Here is a 23,464-nt window from a genome sequence, read left to right as displayed (position 1 = left end):
ATTGCCTGTAATTATTACAATCTGTGCAGACAGAGCAGCGAAATGCGTCAGATGCCGAAAGAGATACAAGGCTGTCGCCTTTTTTTTACCAATCGATGCCACTTTTGGATCTGGTTTTTCGCACAATAATGTGGGCTTTGCCATTGTCCCCATCTCAAGTTGGCAGTAGATCAGGTGTGCAGGGGTTAAATGTAAAACAGATGTAATGGTATTTATCTCAGATGAAGCAGCCATGGGGGATAAATAAGGGAATAGTTTTGCTTAGTTGTCACAATTCAGGTGTACAGGAAGTGTGTCATCTGACCCCTGTGACCAGCCTAAAAAATGAGGAAAGACCTACTGTATGTGGGATGGGATTTCCTGCCCCAGACTAGTAATTTAGCCACAATAGGATTCAGCTAAACCTAGGAGCCCAGTATTATAGGAGCAATTCTCAAATATTAGTCTGCGTGATCACCCATAGGGAAACAATTTGGTGACAGTTCCCTTTAAATTCATGCTGAAGTTGAAGCGAATGAGCAAATGACAAGCTCTTAGTAGGACACACACCCATCAACTCGTAAGAGGAACACGGACAAAGCATTTCCTTTCATTTTTGCTGCTGAGTTGGTTTCACTTTTTATACCAAGAAAGAAGATTTACACGAGACCTGACGGACATGGATTACCGCAATCCAGGTAATACTGCACATGACACTGTTTTCTGTGTACATCACTCATACAACACTCATTACTCTGCTGGTAATTCATTATCGACATGGATCCAACCACACACATCAATGTCCACATCACAACTCCAGTTATCTATATGGACACATTGAGATCATTTATAAGACTGATCTGCCTAAGAACAGGCCAAATGCCATTATTGGGACATTGCAGCTGGGGATTAGTTGTAAAGGCTTTTCACCCCGTGACTGTGGCATATGTACACTATTGGGGCATCATGTGAGCAAGCTGCTCCTCCATGGACTATATTCTTATCTTTATTATATCCCTCTGGTTCCCCCCCCCCCCCCGAAGAAGGAAGAAGCTACCGCAAAACGCGCGTAGGGGTGCGTACCTGCTCATGGACTCCAGCACGGGTAATTGAGTACTATACTCCTCTCATCCCCTCCACGTTCCCTATCCCTCGGGCAATTTAGCCATGGTAATACTAGATGGGTGGTGACATCTCGGTATGAGATACGAGAAGGAACCAATGTGCTGTGGATAGAATAAGTAACTGGCCCTCTATGTACTATATCTGATACTGCACTGGCAACATATGATTCTTTGATGCGTTTTTACTACTATGGATGATTTTATCATGATATATATGCAGTATATGGTGGTGTGTTTTTTGCCCATGCTGTGAGATTATGTAATGGTAAGCTTTTTTCATAACCGATGTACCTTGATCCGTACCGTCTGATCTCTGTTTCTGTTTATCACATGAACTAAATAATTGTAGTCTGTTCTTATGTATGTGTACAATTAAAAGTATTTTAATATTTAAAAAAAAATGTACACTTTTTTTTGTTATGGATTATAGGCTCCATGTTTTCTTCCTGTGTTTCTCAGTTAGGAGGAGTTCCATAGGGTACTTACCCAATCCTAGGTATTGAAGACTAGGAACCTGCTATTTACTATGTTTTCTGTGCTTGAGATTGTGTTTCTCTTTATATCCTTCCTCTTGTAGTGAGATGTGGCCCGGTGGAGGATGATGAGATGGAAGACCACAGAGAGGTCAGGAATATAGCCGAGGAATACGATGACCCCACAAATATTCCCTCTATTGGTCCATTGCTTTCTTGTGAACCTTTTTCCACTGAAAGTGTGCAGATTTCTATTGATCGTAATTCTACCACAAGACTGCAGATTTCTTGCTCTGTCCCCCCCACAGCAACGGCAGGTAAGAATAATAATGTCCCAAAAGGGGCAATTTACAGGGATGAGCAACCCTGAATATTCACCGAGTTATAAATTGGGGGTGGGGTGTTAATAAAAAGTTTTTGTTATAGTCTGTTTTAATAATTCTTCTTACCGCCTATTGCTATCGATTTGCATGCATTCTGTCGTTCCGTTATCAGCCATTTCAGATTGGGTTCAATAACGTGCCCCTGGGCTGGTCGGCATCTTATACACTTACAAGTTAATTTTCTTCTCAGATTGTCACTGGTCTCCGGACGTAATTTCTGCCTTTGATAAGCTACCCGCTTTGAATGAAGACATAGTTGCCACTCTTAACTCTTTGCTCGGTTTATCAATGGTAGGTGCCCCCCTGTATCCTCTAGTGAGTGGTCAGTGACTTTGGCACAATGCATTCATATATATGGCAAGTCAGGACAGCGTTTTTGATATTGTGTTTCTTTGCATTTACTGGCATCCATCTATTCCTGGTCATGAACATTACTTACTCCCAGTCCACTAGTGTCGTCCTGCTATCGGCTGCGTAGTTTGGCAGGCAGTTCATATTGGGGCTGTAGCTTTACGAGCAGGCAAGTAGCAGTCTGTGCCTATGGGCACTCCCATTGTGTCTTGCATTACATACATGACATGGTGGCTCAGTGGTAAGCATTGGTTTCCTTTGCTCAGCCCTGACCAGCTTGTCTTTTTACTTTTGTGCATTTTACATTTGTGCAGTATGGCTGTGACTTTCTGTAGCACAACTGTTTAGTGCTGTAATTTTCAAGTCTATGGTAACTTGCAACTAAGGACAGAAAATCCAGCATGTTTAGAAACATTTGCTGTATGTCACAGGGTGCACAATGACAGCATAGGCGATCATTAGATACGATGTTGTGATGCAATACTTGAATCTCAATGACACGTAATTGTATATCATCTGGCCGCTAAACTAGAAAGGCTGCTAATATTACAGAACTACAGTTGTGCTGAAAAGTCAAAAAAACATCCACATGACCCTGATCAAAAGTGCACATACCCCATTTCTTAATATTTCTTAATACCGAGTATTGCCCCTTCTAACCTCAATGACAGCTTGAAGTCTTTTGTGGTAGTTGTTGATGAGGTTCTTTATTTTCTCAGATGATAAAGCTGCCCACTCTTCTTGGCAATAAGCCTCCAGTTCCTGTAAATTCCTGAGCTGTCTAGCATGAACTGCGTGCTTGAGATCTCCCTAGAGATCTCCCTAGAGTGGATCAATGATATTGAGGTCAGGAGACTGAGATGGCCACTACATAACCTTCACTTTGTTCTGTTGTAGCCAATGACTGGTCAACTTGGCCTTGTGTTTGAATCATTGTCATGTTGGGACGTCCAACTACGTCCCATGTGCAGCTTCCGGGTGATTATTGCAAATTTGCCGATAACGTGCTGCATTCATCTTTCCTTCAACTTCGTCCAGTTTCCTGTGCCTTTGTAGCTCACACATCCCCAAAACATCAGTGATCCACCTCCGTGCTTTACAGTAGGAATGGTGTTCCTTTCATCATAGGCCTTGTGGACCTCTCTCCAAATGTAACGTTTATGGTTGTGGCCAAAAAGTTCAGTTTTGGTCTCATCAGTCCAAATTACCTTGTTCCAGAAGTTTTGAGGCTTGTCTCTGTGTTGTTTTGTGTATTGTAGGTGAGATACTTTGTGGCATTTGCGTAGTAATGGCTTTCTTCTGGCGATTTGACCATGAAGTCCATTTTTCTTCAAGTGCCTCCTTATCGTGCCTCTTGAAACAGCCACACCGCTAGTTTTCATTCAGAGAGTCAAGTATTTCAGCTGATGTTATTTGAGGATTTTTCTTTGCATCCCGAACAATTTTCCTGGCAATTGTGGATGAAATTCCTTGGATATCTTTTTGTATCCCTTTCCTGTTTTATACAGTCAACCACATTTTCCCATAGATCCATTGACAATTCTTTTGTCTGACTGACAATCAGAAATGTCAGTGCCTGGATGAAAGATGCAAGAGTCTGTCTGGATCCCAGAAACTCACTCAGCTTGTATGCACACACACAGATTACAAGCAAACAGGTCACGGGTGAGGATGTTACCGTTAGTAGCCATTCAAACCAATTTGTGCCAAAAATCACTAGGGTATGTGAACTTTTGATCAGGGTCATTTTGATGTTTTGGGTTTTCATTATGATTTAATAAGAGAAAATACAGTAGTTTCACAATAAATGGCTTCACCCAACCACTAACCATGAGTGGAGAACATTTGGTGTTATCATTCATATTCTCTGAAAAAAAGGCCAAGAAATGAAAAATTCTGCCGGGGTATGTAAACTTTTGAGCACAACTGTATGTGTGCCACCAAACAGGTCCTAAGCATGTGCTTTAAGCTGGGGTCACATTAGTGTATGGCATTGGATGTAATATGCTAACGACCCTTGGCTCCTGCTCTGCTGCAAGCGTGATCTGATTGTTAATGCTCTGTAATTCTTCCATCTCCTCTAATGCCGGTGTCTACGGTAATCGCACTGAACCTGGATGACATCTGAGTGCAGTCTGATGTTTCACACGCACCCATAGACTTGTATGGATGAGTGCGATCTGATTCTTGGATGCAATCCAAGCAAGCCGAATTGGCATAAGAAAATCGCAGATCCGAGCTGCCAAATAGTATAACACTGGGCCGAGTGCTAGGCGATGTTTTAGCACTCGGCCATATAATACACTCTGTGACTCCGGCCTTAGTGTTTGCATCAGGCCTATAAATGCGACTCTGAGGACATAGCTCACATTACAGAACATATTGCTGAAGTTTTAATGGCACATAATCAATATCTGAGCATTTCACATTTGCCCACAGCCCAGACAACCTCTAGGTGTGAAGGATTTCTTAGTGAATTTTCGGGATCATCCAGATAATTACAATCAACTGCGGACACTGGCAAAAAAGCTGAAGTCTCTGGGACGAGAAGACGTAGTCAAGGCCATGCACAATGAGGGAGCAGTTCTGTGCTGGCTGGGTGAGATCTACCGCAAACATCCCACTAACTCTCTACAAGGGGTCATTATAACAATGTACCAGTCACTGACATGTAACAATACAGCAGCTACATCTAATTTGTTACATAATTAGATTAGACATCCAGCTATCATGACAAAATATCCATAGTATTGTAAGACCACAGGGGTCCATGAGATGGAGAGCCTGCAACAGCTCCTCACTGTTGGGAGCATTTAGCTGTCCTTGTGACAAGAAAGATAGAGGCAGCACACCAGCTTGAGAAAGGTCTGCACTTGAGACCGAAACGTCGCCCCATGGGCTATTAAAAAGCACTTTTTTCTAATTCCATATGGTATGCTGCCTCTATCTTTTTTGATTTTCTATTGACAAGGACTGATATGTACCTGTGAGGCTTTGCACCCTACTTTTTCCTGTGCTGTTGTTCTCTATTTTTGTCCTTGTGACAAGAGACCATTGTGAAAGAAAACCAGTCATACCTGAATGGTGAGATTTTTGCTGGACGTTTCAACAGACATTAGACACAAATCAGCTCAATAATTGGCAGGTTGTGTCTGTGTATGGAGAAAATAATGGCCTATAATGTAGGCAGATCAGAAGAAATGTCATGGTAGGGTAAAGCTTCACAGCAGACAATTAGGCACTTTGCTCCCATTACCCTACTGTGAGCGTGGGCAGTAACAGTCCAGGAACAGTGGTGTGCTCAGCTATGTACAAGTTCAAATGTCTGTGCAAAGGTAATGAAAAGAGGCACTCACTGTTTCCATATATAAAATCCTTTATTCTAATTCATAGGATATAATGGAGGCAGATCAGGAGGAATGTGTCTGGCCGCTATGTGTGCATTGCTGTACAGCTCATGTATTGTCAGTCTGCAGGTCCGGTGTTACCAGAGGAGCATCTTGTAAGAGACATCGTCCCTTCCCTGTGGGTGCCACTTACAGTAAAGCTCAGCCTGCCTCATCCAAAAGGTAAGAGTCCCTTGGATACCCGATGTGTACGTTAGTTACCAGCGAGTTACAGGTGCCGCTGTCGCCTCACGCTGGGGACCAGGAGCCCGCAGAGTGTGTACCTGCCGCCGCACGCTGGGGACCAGGAGGCAGCAGGACGCCGCCAGGAGAGGCCGGGGAAGCAGGCGTGCCCTCTGCTGGTGGAGGACTGGAACAGCAGGCGCACTTGTCCGCTGCTCCCGGGCTCACTCCTCACCTCAGCATCGGCGTGCCAATCGCTGGTGAAGCTGTCTGTGTGACAGCTCACCAGCGATCACATAGCGACTTACCAGCGATCCTGACACGTTGATATCGTTGTCGGGATCGCTGGTAAGTCACTATGTGTGACTCCAGCTTAAGTCGCTTCAAAGGCTCCGACCCCAGCTTCTATTAATGTGTCCTCAGGTCTCACATATGTGGAGAAAAGCAAGTACCTACGAGGTCTCTCTCAGGGTATAGTATCTTTCACGGACACATCTTTTCAAGCCTGTTTGTAACGATCAGCGCCAATCTGGAGGTATTGGTGTTCCTGTCTTTCTACACCGGTGTATATAAAGTAATGTAGATTGCCGGGAGAGGTGACTATAAGTTGTCAAAACACAAGTGTACATACTACTGTAAGTTACTGCACCACCACCAGGGAAGCCCCTGGGACACATTCCTACCCCATGTTCTCTTCAGCTCCAACCTACATTTCTGATGTGAAATCTGCATATTACACGATCCCCAGGTAATCATATGTTCCTACCACAGGATATGACTGGAAATGGCTCGCAAATGAATTGTCTATCCCTTCTCATTTTATTGACCTATGGGAGCAACAAGGCGGAGTGCCAGCTGAAAATGTCCTGAAGACCTGGCAGGTACATATGGTGACCATGTCTTATCTAATCCTTAGCTGAATAATCTTAGACTGGGGGTCCTGGAGGCAACAACTCCGATCACCCCATCAGAGGACGTGGGGGTCATGTGATGATGTGGCCACCGTCAATGATAAGGGGGGGGGGGTGCAGTTTTTCAGCCAGGAAGATGTTTGTATCCTTTATGTTCCTATTGAATCCACTTTTGTCTTTGCCACAAAAGCTGCAATACTTTCCAAAAACCAGTGTGTGAAACCAACGTAATCAGCTCCGATACTGGTTACATGAGGTGCAGCAATACAGGTTTCGGGGCAAGTTATACCAGCTAATAAATCCCCAGCCTGCCCCCTGGACCGCCATCACGTCCTGCCGGATATCATCTCCTTTATAGCACTGATGAAACTACAACTCCCATCTCCTTTATAGCACTGATGAAACTACAACTCCCATCATGGGAGTTGGTGTTTTGTAGATCACTGAAACGGTGCAGAATCATAGCGTCTATGGTTGTAATGGCAGCCTTTCTTCCACAGGTGAAGGTGAGTGAGGCCACGGTGGGACGACTCTTTGATCTTCTGATTGAGCACCGGGAGGATCTGGCAGTGATGCTATGAAGTGCGGGGCATTGCCCACTGTGCAGCAGAATATCCTCAAATTATAATAAAAGAAATAATGTTAAAATTACGGAGGAGCAGCTTTATTGAGGAGCACACTGATGAGAAAAGTAACAGGACGTGACAGACACAGGTCCGAGGTCGGCCATCTTAGTCCTGATGAGTTTCTGTGCTTGGTTAGATTCTGTAGTCCATATTGGAGTGGGATCCTCTGGATGGTGAGGGCAAGCCGTGTGTACAGATTACACACAGATCCTCTCCAACACTACAGGCCAGTGAAGAAGCCATTCTGAGAAGGGTCAGTCCTATCTGTCCGACTTGATTTAACCCCTTTCCCAGGGACAGGGGTTGTGGAATATTTTGGAGGGTAACGTATGAACAGACGATCTTCCTCCCTTTTGATCCAGCGGAGCAACTTGGTTATGACATTTATTGCACCCACCTTAGTCACTAAAGAGCTGAACGCCATGTATAGCTCAAACTTACTGGTGACCTGCGGAGGAGACGACAAAAGGAACCCAATTATGTCCTGCATTACATCTGGAGCACACGCATCACCCCTAAGCACAGATACCTAGTCAGACAATGGCAATGACCTCAGACATTATGTAATAAAGGCCACTGCAATACTATATAATGATGGTATATTCTTGCTGTTGATGTTGTTTGTTTTATATCTCGAACACAATGCAATACTTTATGGCCATAAACAGTTTTTTGTCCACAGAGTTTGTCAAATTTCACAGACTGTTTACCCCTTCACCCACCGACCATTTTTTGCCTCCTTCTTACCAGAGCCATAACTTTTAGACTTTTCGATCAATATGGCCATGTGAGGGCTTGTTGTTTTTTTTTTTTGCTGGACGAGTTGTACTTTTGAACGACACCATTGATTTTACCATATCATGTACCGGAAAATGGAAAGAAAATTCCAAGTACGGTGAAATTGCAAAAAAAAAAAAAAGTGCAATCCACATTTTTTTTTTTTTTTTTACCATGTTCACTAAATGCTAAAACTGATCTGCCATTATGATTCTCCAGGTCATTACAAGTTCACAGACAGCAAACATGTCTAGGTTCTTTTTTATGTAAGTAGTGAAAAAAAAGTTCCAAAAAGGTTTTTTGTTTTGTTTTTGTTTTTTTTTTTTTTTAAACAAAAAGAGACCCATAGCGTCTCCATTTTTCAGGATCTGAGGCTGGGTGAGGGCTTATTTTTTGTGCTCAGAGCTGATGTTTTTATCAACACAATTTTGGTGTATATGTGACTTTTTGATCATTTGTTTTTGCATTTTATTGCAATGTTGCGGCAAACAAAATACGAAAATCTGGAATTTTTTATGCCATTTACCGATCGGATTAACTCTTTATATTTTGATAGATAGGGTGTTTCTGAATGCAGTGATACTAAATTTGTGTATTTTTGGTATTCTTTTAAATGTTTTATTTTCAATGGGGTGATTTGAACTTTTAGATTTAATATTTTAAAAACTTTTTTTTTTTTTTTTTTTTTTACACATTTTTTTCTTGCTTAAATAGTCTCTTTAGGAGACTTGAAGCTGCGATTTTCTGATCATTTGTGCTACACAGAGCAGTACTCCAGCCCTACTATGTGTAGCAAAAATCATCATCTGCTTTGAACACTGGCCACAGGGCAGTGCTCATAGCAGATAGGCAATGACAACCACGGGGGGCCTCCTGTAGGGTGTCATGTCAACCCATCGGCGCACTGCGAGATTAGTGACACACAATTCCACCCGTGGCCATATTAAGGGCATATGTCAGCTGATCAGATCAGCTGTCGTGTGCCTGAAAAGATATGGGCTCAGCGCCGGAGCCTGCATCAAAGGGCAAACATGACATAAAACGTATATATACCGTATTTTTGGGATTATAAGATGCAATTTTTTTCCCAAAAAATTTTGGGGGAAAATGGGGGTGCGTTTTATAATACAGATATACCTTACCGGTACCGTTGCTGCAGGCTGGGATGAGAGTGTGTCCGGCGGTGCTGTGGGGGCTCTGCCGACATTTTGTGAAAGGCCAGAGCCCACTGCAGTTCCATGTTTTCCTGTGAAGTGGACTCCAGGCAAATGGCCACCGGGGCGGCGCATGAGCAGATGAAGATCTCGGCGCTGAGATCTCATCTCCCAAGATCTTGGTGCTGAGACCTCCATCTGCGCATGCGTCGGCCATTTCCCCAGAGTCCACCACACAGGAAACCATGGAACTGCGGTGGGCTCTGACCTTTCACAAAATGTTGGCAGAGCCCCCTCAGCACCGGAGACACCCGCAGCAGCACAGCTAGACACCCCCCGCAGTGGCGCGCCACACATCGGAACACCCCCTCTTCCCAGCCTGCGGCATCACCCCACTCCTGCCTCCTCCAGCAGTGACCGCAGCCACCACCCCCCGGGAAGCAATAAGACGCATGGATTATAAGAAGCACCATTTTACTGAAAAAATTTTTTTTCTCCTCAAAATTTGGGGTGCGTCTTATAATCCGGAGCATTTTATAATCCGAAAAATACGGTAACGTCATATGTCGTGACGGATCCATACATGTCTACTGCAAACAATGACAATAGATGAAGTAGGATAAACTGTGGTGGCCACTTATCCTCTGTTGTATTAAAATAATGTGCTTGTTCAGAGCATCTAAACTAGCAATGGCAAAGTCTGCAGTGATAGCTGCAAGACAATGTATCTTCACATGCGTCTACAGCTGACATACAAAGGACAGCCTCCTACACATTAGGTCACTGTCGACAGAACGATCAGTGGCCAGTACCACTCCATCCGGCCAAACACTCCTGTGCTCCCTATAACAGTCATGCCCAGACTTCTCTGCTAGGTGGGATCCTCTCCCAAGACATTATTTTTCAGGAAAGAGTCAGGAGGCCCCAACACACATTAGACTGTTGGCCAATCCAGCCGATATCAATGGGTTCAGATGACTAAATGTGTATGGGGGGGGCCATCCAATAATCTAATCTGTATTGAGGTATTCTGACTCTCCCCTAAAAGATAATGTTAGAGGAAAGAACGACCTGACATGTTGAGTTTCAGTAGCCATTCCATTTATTCCCTGAAAAAATAAGCCGCAGCCCAAACTTTGGTCATCAGCTATGTCCAGCTTCCGCCTGCTACTGTCATATAATCAGAATGCAATCAGTATGGCCTATATTACAGGAGATATTAGAGGTGAATGCCACTCAGGACAACTATCCAATGCTTTTACACAGCCTCAGGCTTGGGACAGATTATACTGTTGCATCTCCAGTTAAGTCTAGTAATCCTGCAGGATTATAAGCCTACATCCTAAGCACAGAAATATAATATCACCCAGGCTAGCAGCGTCTCCTTCTCTGCCACGTGGTAAATCAGCCGTAAGGGTCTTGCTGAGCTGTGGATGCGGCAGTGGAGATACCGGTAGAGATCGAAGAGCCGCTGTCTTTCCTCTTCACTGGTGTATGGGCCGTCGGGTTCAGGGCTGCAGAGCAACAGATGTTACATCACATCAAGAAGTTATTTCAGTGAGGATATTAAAATCAATGCAAAATCTTAGGTAAACAAGGGCACATGGGTGTATATGTATAATTTCATGGCCTGCAGGGCAACATTCTGCATCTGATCTCTGCTGTGACTGGTGCGCAGTGTGCGACTTTCTACTACAGTGCGACTCTTTCCAATTGTCAAAAAGATGCAGGCCAGCAACATTTCCAAATTTTGATTTGCCACCTTCTGATAATGTTAATCTGGATGTTGCACATAACGTTATTTTACAGATTTACATCTATATCCTTACAAAAAGTACCTGGTAAATTGTGGAAGCTGTTGGTAGTTTTCAGGGATGTCGAGGGGCTTGTACACAAAATGTAAAAGCTCAGGGACTCCTACAAGAGAGGCACTATATGAGCAGCAACAGAGGGCCCCAGCCAATGCCTGCAGAGAATTCTGTGCTCCCATGGCCTCCTGGATCTTTCTCTTACAGCCAGAAACGGCATAGAACGACTCTTTATCCGTGGATAATAGCACCAAACACACAGTGCAGTCAGGGTCCAAATATGAGATGTAAGCATAAAAATAGCCATCGGGGTTAAATCGTGGAAGACAAATAGGAGTCCAGATCTCTCCTGCCTGAAAGGCAGAAGACGCTCCAATGAGGTTCAGCAGCAGCTGCAGGTCTGCAGGGTCCAGACGGCAATCCTCAATCACTGCCCGCTCCTGCACCACAGTCACAAGCTGCTGCTCTGCCACTAAGATGGAGAACACTAAATTGGGGGTGATGGCTTTGGTTAGAATGGAGCTCAGGGAGTCCCGCAGCGGGCTGGGCAAGGTCACACACCGTACTGCCCCAAGGAGGAAGCCAGGGTCAGTGTCCAGCAAGTCCAATAGGCTATCCAGGATCTTTTCAGAGCCGGTGAGAAGACGCCGCAAATCATAATTCTTCTTGCGCTCAAATATCCGAGCCACACTGGCCTGGGTGAGCATGCTGATTATCTGGTAGTAAACGTACTGCAGCTCCTTCCTCAGCTGCTCCTCCGACTGAGGGGCCCGTGACACAGACACTAAAACCAAGGGGCCCTGCTGCAGGAAGACCACTTTCTGCTTGTCTGTGAAAGAAAACAGAACAAAAATCAGCATCGCAGTTTCACAAATACCTTCCCAACAGCAGCCATTACATAAAATTGGCCAACAGACCCCAAAACCAGACATAACTTTACATCATAGATCACAAAACAGTCACGTACCAGAATGGATGGAGCGGATGGAGTTATTTCCACTCTGAACAAAACTGACCAACGCCATCATTACTCCCATGGTGGAGGACAGGGCCTCCTCATTGCCATAGCGGGAGTATATCGGCTTTCCTGCCTCGCTCAGGACAAACACATGCTTCCGTTTTGTGCGCCAGCTCTCTGCGGTCACGTCTTCCTCTCGCTGAACAGGGGTAGCAGGTGGGGACGCATCTGACGTCACTCCTGAGGAGACACCAGGAAAATCTCCAGAGTCCTCCGACACATTATCTGTTAGTTCCTTGTGCTCATCATCATGGTCGCCAGCACTTATAGATTGTCCAGGGTTGGCAGCCACAAGATCACTTAGTTTGGTCTCATCCGCAGAAGCCTCTGTATTGTTATACTTAAGGTTCTTTCTATGTGTCTGCCCAGTGTCATTGCCTTCTGCCGATTCCATGCATGATAGCTCTTCACCAATAGTTTGCAGGTCCTGTGGTGGCTGGCTGTCGTCATATACCATGCCACCAGTCTCGCCTTCTACATCTTCTGCAGCCGACATACAGCCTTGCTGTAAACAATCACGTATATCTAATCCCCCCACCTCATTTACAGTAGCAGCGTCATGGCCCCCCACATCTGAGGTTTCTGGTACTTCCATTAAGCCCATGGAAACCCGTTCTGTATCTTCTGCAGTTCCCCTGGTGCTGTCATCCAGAGAATTCTCAGAGTGTTTTGCATCGCTGACATCCATGCCCTCCTTTAAGGGATCACGGTGTGGATCGTCTGTGGGACTATGTGACAGAACAGATGCATCACGAGGACATCCCTCATCTGAGCTCTTTGGCCCTGTGTCTAAGAGCTGGACATCAATTGGTGACGGTAAAGTGTGTGAGTCATCACTGGTCTCATTTTCTGTTTGATCCAGGAGATCTGTGGGAGAAAAACAAAAACTTGGTTAATTACAATTGCCCCATATCAAACTATATGAAACCAGAAATACAAGGCCACTTAGTAGCAGGAAGCCAGTATCTAGAGGTAATAAGTGGCATATACGCATCTGCATGACGTGTCCCATCCAGAGGAGGCAAGACTCCGGTCATATTGGAGCATTAGAGGCTCTGATCGGTAGGGTCACGTGACTTTTTTTTCAGTCGAGTTTAGCACAGGTCCGCTATAAAAACTGCCTTTAAAAGTGCTCAGTAGCTGCTCCAAGAAAATCTTATTCATTTCTATGCAAAGACGACTTGTTGTTCACACGTTTTAACCGGCTCAGGTTTCCAAAAACGCCAAGGACTGCTCTGACTTGGAAGATGCAATATACTTTACAATAGAAATGAAAGGAAAGGCAAAGAAAGAAACACCCAAAAGACACCAGGATGACGTGAGCTGAATTGTGAGCGTCTCCAAGAACAAAATGCTTGCGTTTTACTCACTGCCTAATGGACTTCCAAAATCACCTACAAATCGCCCCCCCTCTTGCCCTCCCCAAAAAACAGTCACAAACCCCAACAGGAACGCAAAGAAAAAAAACGTACAAAAAGATGCTTCAAGAAAGAAAAGAATTGTGAAAATGCCAGCGTTTCTGAAGCAGCTTCAGCCTGAAAACCTTGTCTGTTTTGCTTGCCTGAAATGAATGTCATGTGAACACAGCCTTAGAAAGCTCAGCTGCAGATTCTGATACTTTCCATAGAGAAGATATCACCACGTGCAGCAGTACGTTACTGACAAATGTAACCCAATGCACTCCTTATAAGTCAACCAGGTCCTCCGTATATACCTGGTCCGTATACCGCTGGTCCGAGATGGATCAGTATTTCGGCTTCAGGAAACCACTATGCAGACATGAAGAGCGAAGAGCGCATAGGACAAAGTATTAGAAAGCAGCAGCCTGTCTACTGCCTGGTGGTTCTTCCTTCTACTAAGGAAATATTAGGAAATATTCTGTTTTAGAGAAGTTCTTCCACAGCAGTGCAAATATGTTTGGCCTTGAATCCTGTCCCTGCACTGAGGGGGTGGTGTGACATCTGATGAGTCCTGGTCTCCAGTCCAGGAGGTGCTCTGTGTGCCCACCCTATCCTACTTCCTTGGGGTCTGCTCTGTACTCTTGGTGCTCAGCCTGCTCTCTGTGTTTTAAGTATTTTATCTATTTTCAGCATAAAAAAATAAAAGACTATGAAGGGTGTAACAGAGTAAGTGTCTCATTCAGATGTTCCTGACATCCACAATGCACGGACTGGCCGTGGCTCTCCTGCTGTATGATAACTTTGTGTATTGCTATGAGGTGGTCATGCTCAGGTTGAAAGATCGTGCACTAGCGGTCCGTGCGCAGACAGATTTGCACGGATGTTATTCATGAGCCTTACTCGGACGCTGCAGAGTCACAGGACTCAGACTTATACCATAAGGTCATGGCAGATGAATGGAAGCTGAGTCCCTATTATACTTGGCAGATGCCCCCTGCCATGCGATCTTGAGGAACTAATGGGTTGTCATGGCTGTGCCTACTGAAGGCTCCTGTAACTGCCAACTTTGGCCATCTATCAAATAATCCCAGGTTCAGGTCCCCTAAGAAGTCTAAAGAATAAAAGCAAAATATATTGAATAAAAAAAGTTTGTTAAAAATATGAGAAAATAAATTTAAAAAAAAAAAAAAAAAAAGTTATATCACCCTCAGAAACAAATTTGGAATTGCCATGACTGCAAAATTTTGATCAATCAAGATGTAAAATTATTTCAACCATATGCTAAATGCTGCAAAAAAATAAAACTAAATAAATAAATATCGAAACACAAGAACGTATTTTGTTCGGTCACTGCACTTCTCCACAAAAAATTGCTTTAAAAAGAGATCAAAACGGCACACGTATGCCAAAATGGTATCAATAAAAATGTAAGCTCAAGTAAAAAGCAACAAGTCCTTACACAGCTCAATTGGTGGAAAAATGCAAAAAAGGCATGAGTTATTAGGGGCACCTGGATAGCGGTCACTAGCACTAGGCCATGTGTTCACTGGTCAGACAACAAGGGGAGCTGACCAGAGCGGATTTGTGTTGGAGCAGTAGACACAAGTCAGAATCTGAGAAGAGACTGCACAGGACTTGTTCACCAAACTGCGAGTATCACTGGTTGCTATGCTATGGAAGATAGCTGTTTTGTGTGACCAGATTGGAACTAACGCAGCCGTGTGAGAAGGCAGGGTCTGTATTGTTTAGTTATTTCATAGAAAAAGGAAAGTCCAGCTCAAGGAGTAAAATCCAGAATTCTCTTTATTTATTTCATTAAAATACAAGCATGGCTGCTATAGTCATCATTGTGGTTTTTACCTTGACATGGGATAGCCGCACAGAAAGTGCCCAGGAGGTTCTGAGTCTAAGAGCGTATACCACTAGAAACGCGTACAGAACCTCCTGGGCACTTTCCGCAATGATGACTATAGCAGCCTTGCTTGTATTTTAATGAAATAAATAAAGAGAATTCTGGATTTTACTCAATGAGCTGGACTTTCCTTCATCTATGAAGTATTCCAAGACGTCCAAGTGGAGACGTGTCCTTGCTGCAGCATCAATGAGGGGTGAGCGCTGAACTAAATCCCTTTTTCTCCAATGCGTATTGTTTAGTTATTGCTTGGACAAAGACTAGGGTTAATAAACTGCCAGGTCATTTTTACTGCATAATGAATGCAGTAGCAACAAAACGTACGGGCACGCGTGCGTACGTATCATTTTACTGAACTTGGGAATTTGGTTTCTCCCTCTCATAGTACGTTACTTAACGTGAAACTTCAATTTGTCCCACAAAAAAAGAAGCCCCACTATGGCTATCTTGAGGAACAGATAGAAAAAAAAAACCCACAAACTTATAGCTCCTAGAAAAAGGCAAAAAAAAAAATGAACGCAGGGGGTTAATGTTCTGCTGCAGAAGGTGAATCTGGTGACCCTGCAGTCAGACCTATACACTGGGAAACACTAGCAGAGATGTAAGACACCAGCTGATTTTTGCCTATTTGGGGGTGTTCTCCTTACATTCACTCCAGCAATGTCCTACAATCTGCCCCTGAACACGGAGATACCTCCGAATTAAACACTCGCAGGACGACCTGACAGACAGTACTGCGGCAGGAAGGAGCCCACTAGATCCTGGCGGCAGCTCTGCTTAGTACATGCACCATTTTTACTATATTTCACCTCGTCCCTCCCTGTGAGCCCAATGATGTGACTCTCCCATTACTCACCAGTCTCCAGCTCCCCTTTTTCTCGTTGAGCCGGATTAGGTGCTTCTTCGGCCATCATCCCCACATCTCTGCCGGCACCTTACAATGGAGACATACAGACATACACTCAGTCACTGTAGAGGAACGATGCACGCACGCTTTACCACTGTCTATTGCACTTCTGCTTGCCGTTGTTATGTAAAACCACAATTATGTGCAACACAGCAGCCGTCTCCTTGTTCTGTGCAAACTGGATCAGGAAATGTGCACGGCATGGACAACACCACTCTACCGTCCCAAACATGGATCACCCATTATCAGCAGATGGTCAGCCCCAAAGTTTGGGAAACATGAAAATGAAAAGACACCAGATACCTCTCAATACCGGCTGCTGATGGTGGAGTTGCCTGGGCCTGCAATCAGCTAGAAAACAGCAGTGGCTAGACTGTGAAAATGCACTAACATCTGCACTTTACGGCAACTGGTACAAACTGCTGTAAAATTAGCGGAGCCTGCAATCACAGAGGGGGAGCCCTGCAGAAAATCAGAATTCAGAAAGTTCATGACCTATAACAAATCACCTCTCCCAATACAAACATATTAGGAAATGGCTAAAAAGACAAATTCAGAATCTTTAGAGTTTGTGTCATGTTTGTTCTGGAGCGCCTCCGCTGCTCTGCTTCCAGGGGCAGTGTGATTTTGATGACTGACAGCTTGGAGATGCGGCATGGCTGCGCCACTGCCTGATCTGTGCCCTCTCCCAAGCTGTGCGCTTGGGCAGCTTTGCCTCCGCAGCATCGGGGCTTATGACCGATCGCAAAAATCTGGTAAGTGCTGTGCTCCTTGCCTAGAACGGCCACCTCGGACTGACAGCCTGCAAAGGCTGCCGATCACCAAGGCAGTGTGCAGTACACTATACAATTCTTTCCTTTCTTGATAATGGAGAGGATTTTAAATAAAGGATATGTTGCTTGCTTTTTTTTTTTGCAATTTTACCCCTAGATGAGACAATCCCTTTAATACAAACTGTAGCTGCCCTAGTGCCAACTTGTTCAGCACAGATACAGAACCATGAAATGCCTTAGTCCTGTGACTGGGCACGTATAACACAGAACACATGACAGCACGCACTTCTGATTTATGACGGCCACATACAAGGGTCACATGAACCCTGGCACTTGCTCCAAGGCACAAAATCCCATCCCTGTCAGGTACCGCAGACATTTCTCACAGCAAACAATCCCCAGGTCGTACCAGCTCATGACTCATGGCGGATAATAATTATATCAGCAGCACAAACACCCAGCAAATCCCGCAAAACACAAAGCTCTCAATTGTCTGCACCCCAAGTGCCAGACGCCTCCTCCATCATAGTCCATGAGCAGCTGATCCACAGCTTTCTGTACCCCGGCTGTCACCAACAACCTCAGAACTTGGGGCAGGAGGTGGCCACGTTCTGCCGCACCGTCCATTCCCCTGTGGCAGCTCTACTATTCCAAGCCTCAGGATGGCCCCTGACGTGGGTCTGGACCTCCTGCCTCATCACACATTCAGCAGTCTTCACACACGACAGTGGTGTTGCAGAATGTGTCTCTTATAACTGAACAGGATTGCTTCTGCAAGCCCTAATAAAATGAATATCACTATCAAAGGAACCTCTAAGTAAAATCTGCCTTATGTGAACACGTCTTTAGGCTGCAGCTTTCCCCATGATGTACACTGCAGCTCTGCTAGACTGCCACAATCCAGGACGTCAGTGCAGATAGCTACCGAATGACACCAGTCTACCACCCTACCACCCTCCCACACTCAAAATGGCTGATAACAGAGAGCAATAGATTCCAATCAAAGGCACAGTGCTCAGGCTTAGACTAGGGCTCCATGGCCTCCGACACACAACCACAGGAACACATTTATACCAAGTTTATACTTTAGGAATTTGCAGTTTTGAGACCTTTTTAAGTCCTTATACATCCTGCAGATCGGTGGGATTCTGAGACCCCCAACCTCCAGAGAAGTGAAGGAGAGTTTAGGGTTACCACTGATCTGCGGGACTCTAATGACCCACAATATATAATAACATTAGAAGCCAGTTTTCTGTAACTTTCCATTACGATTTGTTTTGATTACATCTGTTTGCCGTCAGTGAATTGGAACATTTGTGTTTCCATCAAACACCAGACTTCTTCAGAGCTGAGCATTTATTACAATGGTAGTTTGTTACAATGTATCAGTGTGTATCAGTGTGGGGGTGACACATATCAGGACAGCACAGACTTGTGCAGCAGCTGAAACGTCCAGGAATAAAAGCTCACTGACGGCAAGCAGAGGTACAAAACCAATGAGGAAGCAAATCAGGAACGTCTGAGGGCAAACAGGCTTCACCTCCAAAGCCTGAGAGCTGTGACTGTCTATGACCTATGTGACCCATAAAGGCACTCTCTGCTCCGCACTCCCCAGCATCCCCCAATATACCAGCCATGAGGGCTCCATACTCTCCTGTATCCCCCTCAATACACTGGCCATGGGTGCTCCACACTCCTCTATATCCCCTACTATACCAGCCATGACGGCTCCATACTCTCCTGGATACTGGCCATGGGTGCTCCACACTCCTCTATATCCCCTACTATACCAGCCATGACGGCTCCATACTCTCCTGGATACTGGCCATGGGTGCTCTACACTCCCATATATCTCCTACTATACCAAACATGGGGGCTCTGCACTCCCCTGTATACCCCCAATGTACCAGACATAGGGGCTCCGTGCTCCCCTGCATCCCCCCAATATACTGGCCATGGGGGTTCTGCGCTCCCCTGTATCCCCCCCCCCAATATACCGGCCACGGGGGCTGTGCTCCCCTGTATCCCCCCCCCCCCCAATATACAGGCCATGGGGGCTGTGCTCCCCTGTATCCCCCCCCAATATACCGGCCATGGGGGCTGTGCTCCCCTGTATCCCCCCAATGTACCGGCCATGAGGGCTCCGTGCTCCCCTGTATCCCCCCAATATACTGGCCATGGGGGCTCCGTGCTCCCCTGTATCCCCCCAATATACTGGCCATGGGGGCTCCGTGCTCCCCTGTATCCCCCCAATATACTGGCCATGGGGGTTCCATGCCCCCCTGTATCCTCCCAATATACCGGCTGTGGGGGCTCTGTGCTCCTCTGTATCCCCCCAATATGTCGGCCAAGGGGGGCCCTGCACTCCTGTGTATCCTCCCAATATACTGGCTATGGTGGCTCCGTGCTCCCTTGTATCCCCCCAAAAAATACCGGCCATGGAGGCTCTGTGCTCCCCTGTATCCCCCCCAAAAATACCGGCCATGGAGGCTCTGTGCTCCCCTGTATCCCCCCCAAAAATACCGGCCATGGAGGCTCTGTGCTCCCCTGTATCCTCCCCCACAATATACCGGCCAAGGGGACTTTGTGCTCCCCTGTATCCCTTCAATATACCGGCAAAAGGGGCTCCGCCCTCCCCTGTATCCCCCCCCAATATACCCGCCATGAGGGCTCCGTGCTCCCCAGTATCCTATCCCCAATATACCAGCCATAGGGGGCTCCGTGCTCTGCAGCTCAGTCCAGGGGTAGATGTAAATCCCAGCGGAGCTTCAGGACCTTCGATGATGTCATCACACATGTGACCAGTGACGCGTGTAGGCGGAGTCAACCGTGGGCTGTGTGTGATGGCTGCTGGGGGCTGTCGATTCCCATTATAGCCGCATTGTGCAGCTGCACTCAGGCACTATAGTCGCACTCAGTCAGTATAGCTGCACTCTCAGTACAGCTGCACTCAGGCACTATAGCCGCACTCAGTCAGTATAGCTGCACTCTCCGTACAGCTGCACTCAGGCACTATAGCCGCACTCAGTCAGTATAGCTGCACTCTCAGTACAGCTGCACTCAGGCACTATAGCCGCACTCCGTCAGTATAGCTGCACTCTCAGTACAGCTGCACTCAGGCACTATAGCCGCACTCAGTCAGTATAGCTGCACTCAGGCACTATAGCCGCACTCAGTCAGTATAGCTGCACTCTCAGTACAGCTGCACTCAGGCACTATAGCCGCACTCCGTCAGTATAGCTGCACTCTCAGTACAGCTGCACTCAGGCACTATAGCCGCACTCAGTCAGTATAGCTGCACTCTCAGTACAGCTGCACTCAGGCACTATAGCCGCACTCAGTCAGTATAGCTGCACTCTCAGTACAGCTGCACTCAGGCACTATAGCCGCACTCCGTCAGTATAGCTGCACTCTCAGTACAGCTGCACTCAGGCACTATAGCCACACTCAGTCAGTATAGCTGCACTCTCAGTACAGCTGCTCTCAGGCAGTACAGCTGCACTTGGGCACTATAGCCGCACTCAGTCAGTATAGCTGCACTCTCAGTACAGCTGCACTCAGGCACTATAGCCGCACTCAGTCAGTATAGCTGCACTCTCAGTACAGCTGCACTCAGGCACTATAGCCGCACTCAGTCAGTATAGCTGCACTCTCAGTACAGCTGCACTCAGGCACTATAGCCGCACTCAGTCAGTATAGCTGCACTCTCAGTACAGCTGCACTCAGGCACTATAGCCGCACTCAGTCAGTATAGCTGCACTCTCAGTACAGCTGCACTCAGGCACTATAGCCGCACTCCGTCAGTATAGCTGCACTCTCAGTACAGCTGCTCTCAGGCACTATAGCCGCACTCAGTCAGTATAGCTGCACTCTCAGTACAGCTGCTCTCAGGCAGTACAGCTGCACTTGGGCACTATAGACACACTCAGTATAGCTGCATTTAGTCAGTAAAGCCGCACTCGAGAAGTAGAATGGTAGAGTTGGAAGGGAGCTCCTGGGCCATCTGGTCCAAACCCCTGCTCAAAGCAGGATTCGCTAAATCATCTCAGACAGATGTCTGTCCAGTGTATAGTATAACTGCATTCAGGCAGTACAGCTAAACTCTCAGTATAGCCACACTAAGTCAGTATAACCGTACTCAGTCAGTATAGCCACACTAAGTCAGTATAGCTGCACTCGGGGTATAGCTGCACTCAGGCGGTATAGCCGCACTCAGGCAGTACAGCTGCACTTGGGCACTATAGACACACTCTCAGTATAGCCACACTCGGGAAGTACAGCTGCACACAGGAAGTACAGCAGGCACTCAGGCTATATAGCTGCACTCAAGCAGTGCAGTGGCACTCAGTATAGCCGCACTCAGGCAGTATAGCCGTACTCAGTATAGCTGCACTCAGTCAGTATAGCTGCACTCAGGCAGTACAGCCACACTCAGGCAGTATACCGTATGCAGTAGATACACGTGTTCACACATTGCAGATTTGTTCCGTATTTTTCATCAGTATTTATAAGCCCAAACCCAGGCTGGATCCATAACACGAGGGAAATAACATGGTAAGATTAAGATGGGGCGGCCCAGTGACTTCCAACCACATGGCTCCACAGCCGCCGGATGGCTGGTCACTGACCACTGTGATCTGCATGTGATGGGACTCACCTGTCACGTCAGCGAGATTTTAGTGTGGAAATCCTACACTGCAGGCGACTCACCGGCAGATCGCACCGTGACACACGAACATGTGTAATTGGTGGAGAAAGGTTGGACTTGATGGAGCCGGGTCTTTATTCTGCCTCTTTAACCACGTACATATACGTGACATGACGCAGCCTTGATGTCACATGACCACAGGCGGTTTCTCTCCTGGCCGGTTGGCTCCGTCTCATCTTTATATCCCTTTTGATTCTGGCTATAAAACGCTGACCAGATTTACAGTGTGTGAATGAGGCTGTACAGCGACATTGGCCGCTATATGGCAGGGTAGTGCTCATGCATGGGGCCACAGTGAGACCCACACAGTGCTGCAGCCACAACAAGAAATTGCTTGTGTCGGTACCCAGGGGTCGCAAAGTGGCCATAGTCACCTTCATCACGCTGCCATCTATTGCTGTGTAGCCCCAGCATGATGCAGCAGAGCTGTGTGTGCACAGAAGTAAAATGTGCCACAGAGCCGTAGTGTCCAGCTACAAGACTATAGGAGAGGCCCCTGTGCAGGAACAATATGGCTATGTGCACACGTACTTTTGAGGGCTGCAGATTTGTCCCCGCGGATTTGTCAAAAACCATAGGTAAATCCGCAGGTAAAAAGTCCTGCGGTTTCACACCTCATAATGGATAAGGTGTGAAACTGCAGCGGAATCCGCACAAAGAATTGACATGCTGCGGATTGTAACCCGCAGCAAATCCGCGCAGAAAAATCTGCAGCATGTGCACAGCGTTTTTTGTTTTACCATTGGAAACAATGGTACTGTACAACGCAGCAGAAACTGCTGCGGACACGCAGGGCCAGAAACGCTGCGGATCAGCAGCAGAATTCGCACCATGTGCACATAGCCTGAAGGTTTCCCGTACAGGAACAATACAGGGGTCCCGTGCAGGTACAATACAGGTTTCCCGTACAGGAACCATACTGTGGGTTTGTGCAGGAACAATACAGGGCTCCTGTGCAGGAAAAATACAGGGCTCCTGTGCAGGAACAATACAGGGGTCCTGTGCAGGAACAATACAGGGGTCCCATGCAGGAACAATACAGGGGTCCCGTGCATGAACAATACAGGAGTCTCGTGCAGGAACAATACAGGGGGTTTGTGCAGGAGCAATACAGGTTTCCCGTGCAGGAACAATACTGGTGGTTTGTGCAGGAACAATACTGGGGTCCCATGCAGGAACAATACAGGGGTCCCGTGCAGGAACAATACAGGGGTCCTGTGCAGGAAGAATACAGGGGTACCATGCAGGAACAATACAGGGGTCCTGTGCATGAACAATACAGGAGTCTCGTGCAGGAACAATACAGGGGGTTTGTGCAGGAGCAATACAGGTTTCCCGTGCAGGAACAATACTGGTGGTTTGTGCAGGAACAATACTGGGGTCCCATGCAGGAACAATACAGGGGTCCCGTGCAGGAACAATACAGGGGTCCCTTGCAGGAACAATCCAGGGGTCCTGTGCAGGAACAATACAGGGGGTTTGTGCAGGAACAATACAGGGGTCCCATGCAGGAAAAGTACAGGGGGTTTGTGCAGGAACAATACAGGGGGTTTGTGCAGGAACAATACAGGTTTCCCGTGCAGGAACATTA

General features: G+C 46.5%; 2 protein-coding genes across 8 annotated transcripts; one reads left to right on the top strand and one right to left on the bottom strand.

The window, feature by feature from the left end:
• Positions 1 to 115: 115 nt before the first annotated feature.
• On the top strand, positions 116 to 7,441 carry LOC141046684 (uncharacterized). Its single transcript, XM_073541269.1, has 7 exons — positions 116 to 677; positions 1,681 to 1,893; positions 2,150 to 2,250; positions 4,750 to 4,909; positions 5,787 to 5,879; positions 6,651 to 6,760; positions 7,291 to 7,441. The coding sequence occupies exons 1-7, from the start codon at positions 659 to 661 to the stop codon at positions 7,369 to 7,371; spliced, it is 777 nt and encodes a 258-aa protein (XP_073397370.1). The 5' UTR covers positions 116 to 658; the 3' UTR covers positions 7,372 to 7,441.
• Positions 7,433 to 22,007, bottom strand: LOC141046682 (vacuolar fusion protein MON1 homolog B-like). Of its 7 annotated transcripts, none has more exons than XM_073541262.1 (6): positions 21,823 to 22,007; positions 16,342 to 16,419; positions 12,123 to 13,040; positions 11,186 to 11,984; positions 10,714 to 10,861; positions 7,433 to 7,864 (listed from the first exon to the last, which is right to left on the bottom strand). In XM_073541262.1, exons 2-6 carry the CDS (start codon positions 16,397 to 16,399, stop codon positions 7,637 to 7,639), a joined length of 2,151 nt encoding a protein of 716 aa, XP_073397363.1. In that variant the 5' UTR covers positions 16,400 to 16,419; positions 21,823 to 22,007; the 3' UTR covers positions 7,433 to 7,636. The 7 variants fall into 7 exon arrangements, with proteins under 7 accessions (XP_073397363.1, XP_073397364.1, XP_073397361.1 ...); XM_073541263.1 differs by having other exon boundaries at positions 21,876 to 21,947; XM_073541260.1 differs by lacking the exon at positions 21,823 to 22,007 and adding an exon at positions 19,870 to 20,020.
• Positions 22,008 to 23,464: the final 1,457 nt, after the last annotated feature.

This window comes from Dendrobates tinctorius, unplaced genomic scaffold, assembly GCF_039654945.1.
Source record: "Dendrobates tinctorius isolate UK_male_01 unplaced genomic scaffold, ASM3965494v1 ptg000120l, whole genome shotgun sequence".
In the NCBI taxonomy this organism is placed as follows: Eukaryota; Metazoa; Chordata; class Amphibia; order Anura; family Dendrobatidae; genus Dendrobates; species Dendrobates tinctorius.
Note: the sequence above shows the minus strand (reverse complement) of the source record. Positions and strands in the feature narration are given on the sequence as shown.

Coding starts and splice junctions, on each gene's coding strand:
- LOC141046684 (XM_073541269.1), top strand. Junction 1,894..2,149: donor CCCCCCCACAGCAACGGCAG/GTAAGAATAATA, acceptor TTTTCTTCTCAG/ATTGTCACTGGTCTCCGGAC. Junction 6,761..7,290: donor ATGTCCTGAAGACCTGGCAG/GTACATATGGTG, acceptor TTTCTTCCACAG/GTGAAGGTGAGTGAGGCCAC.
- LOC141046682 (XM_073541260.1), bottom strand. Junction 13,041..16,341: donor AAAAGGGGAGCTGGAGACTG/GTGAGTAATGGG, acceptor TTTCTCCCACAG/ATCTCCTGGATCAAACAGAA. Junction 11,985..12,122: donor CATCCGCTCCATCCATTCTG/GTACGTGACTGT, acceptor TTTCTTTCACAG/ACAAGCAGAAAGTGGTCTTC.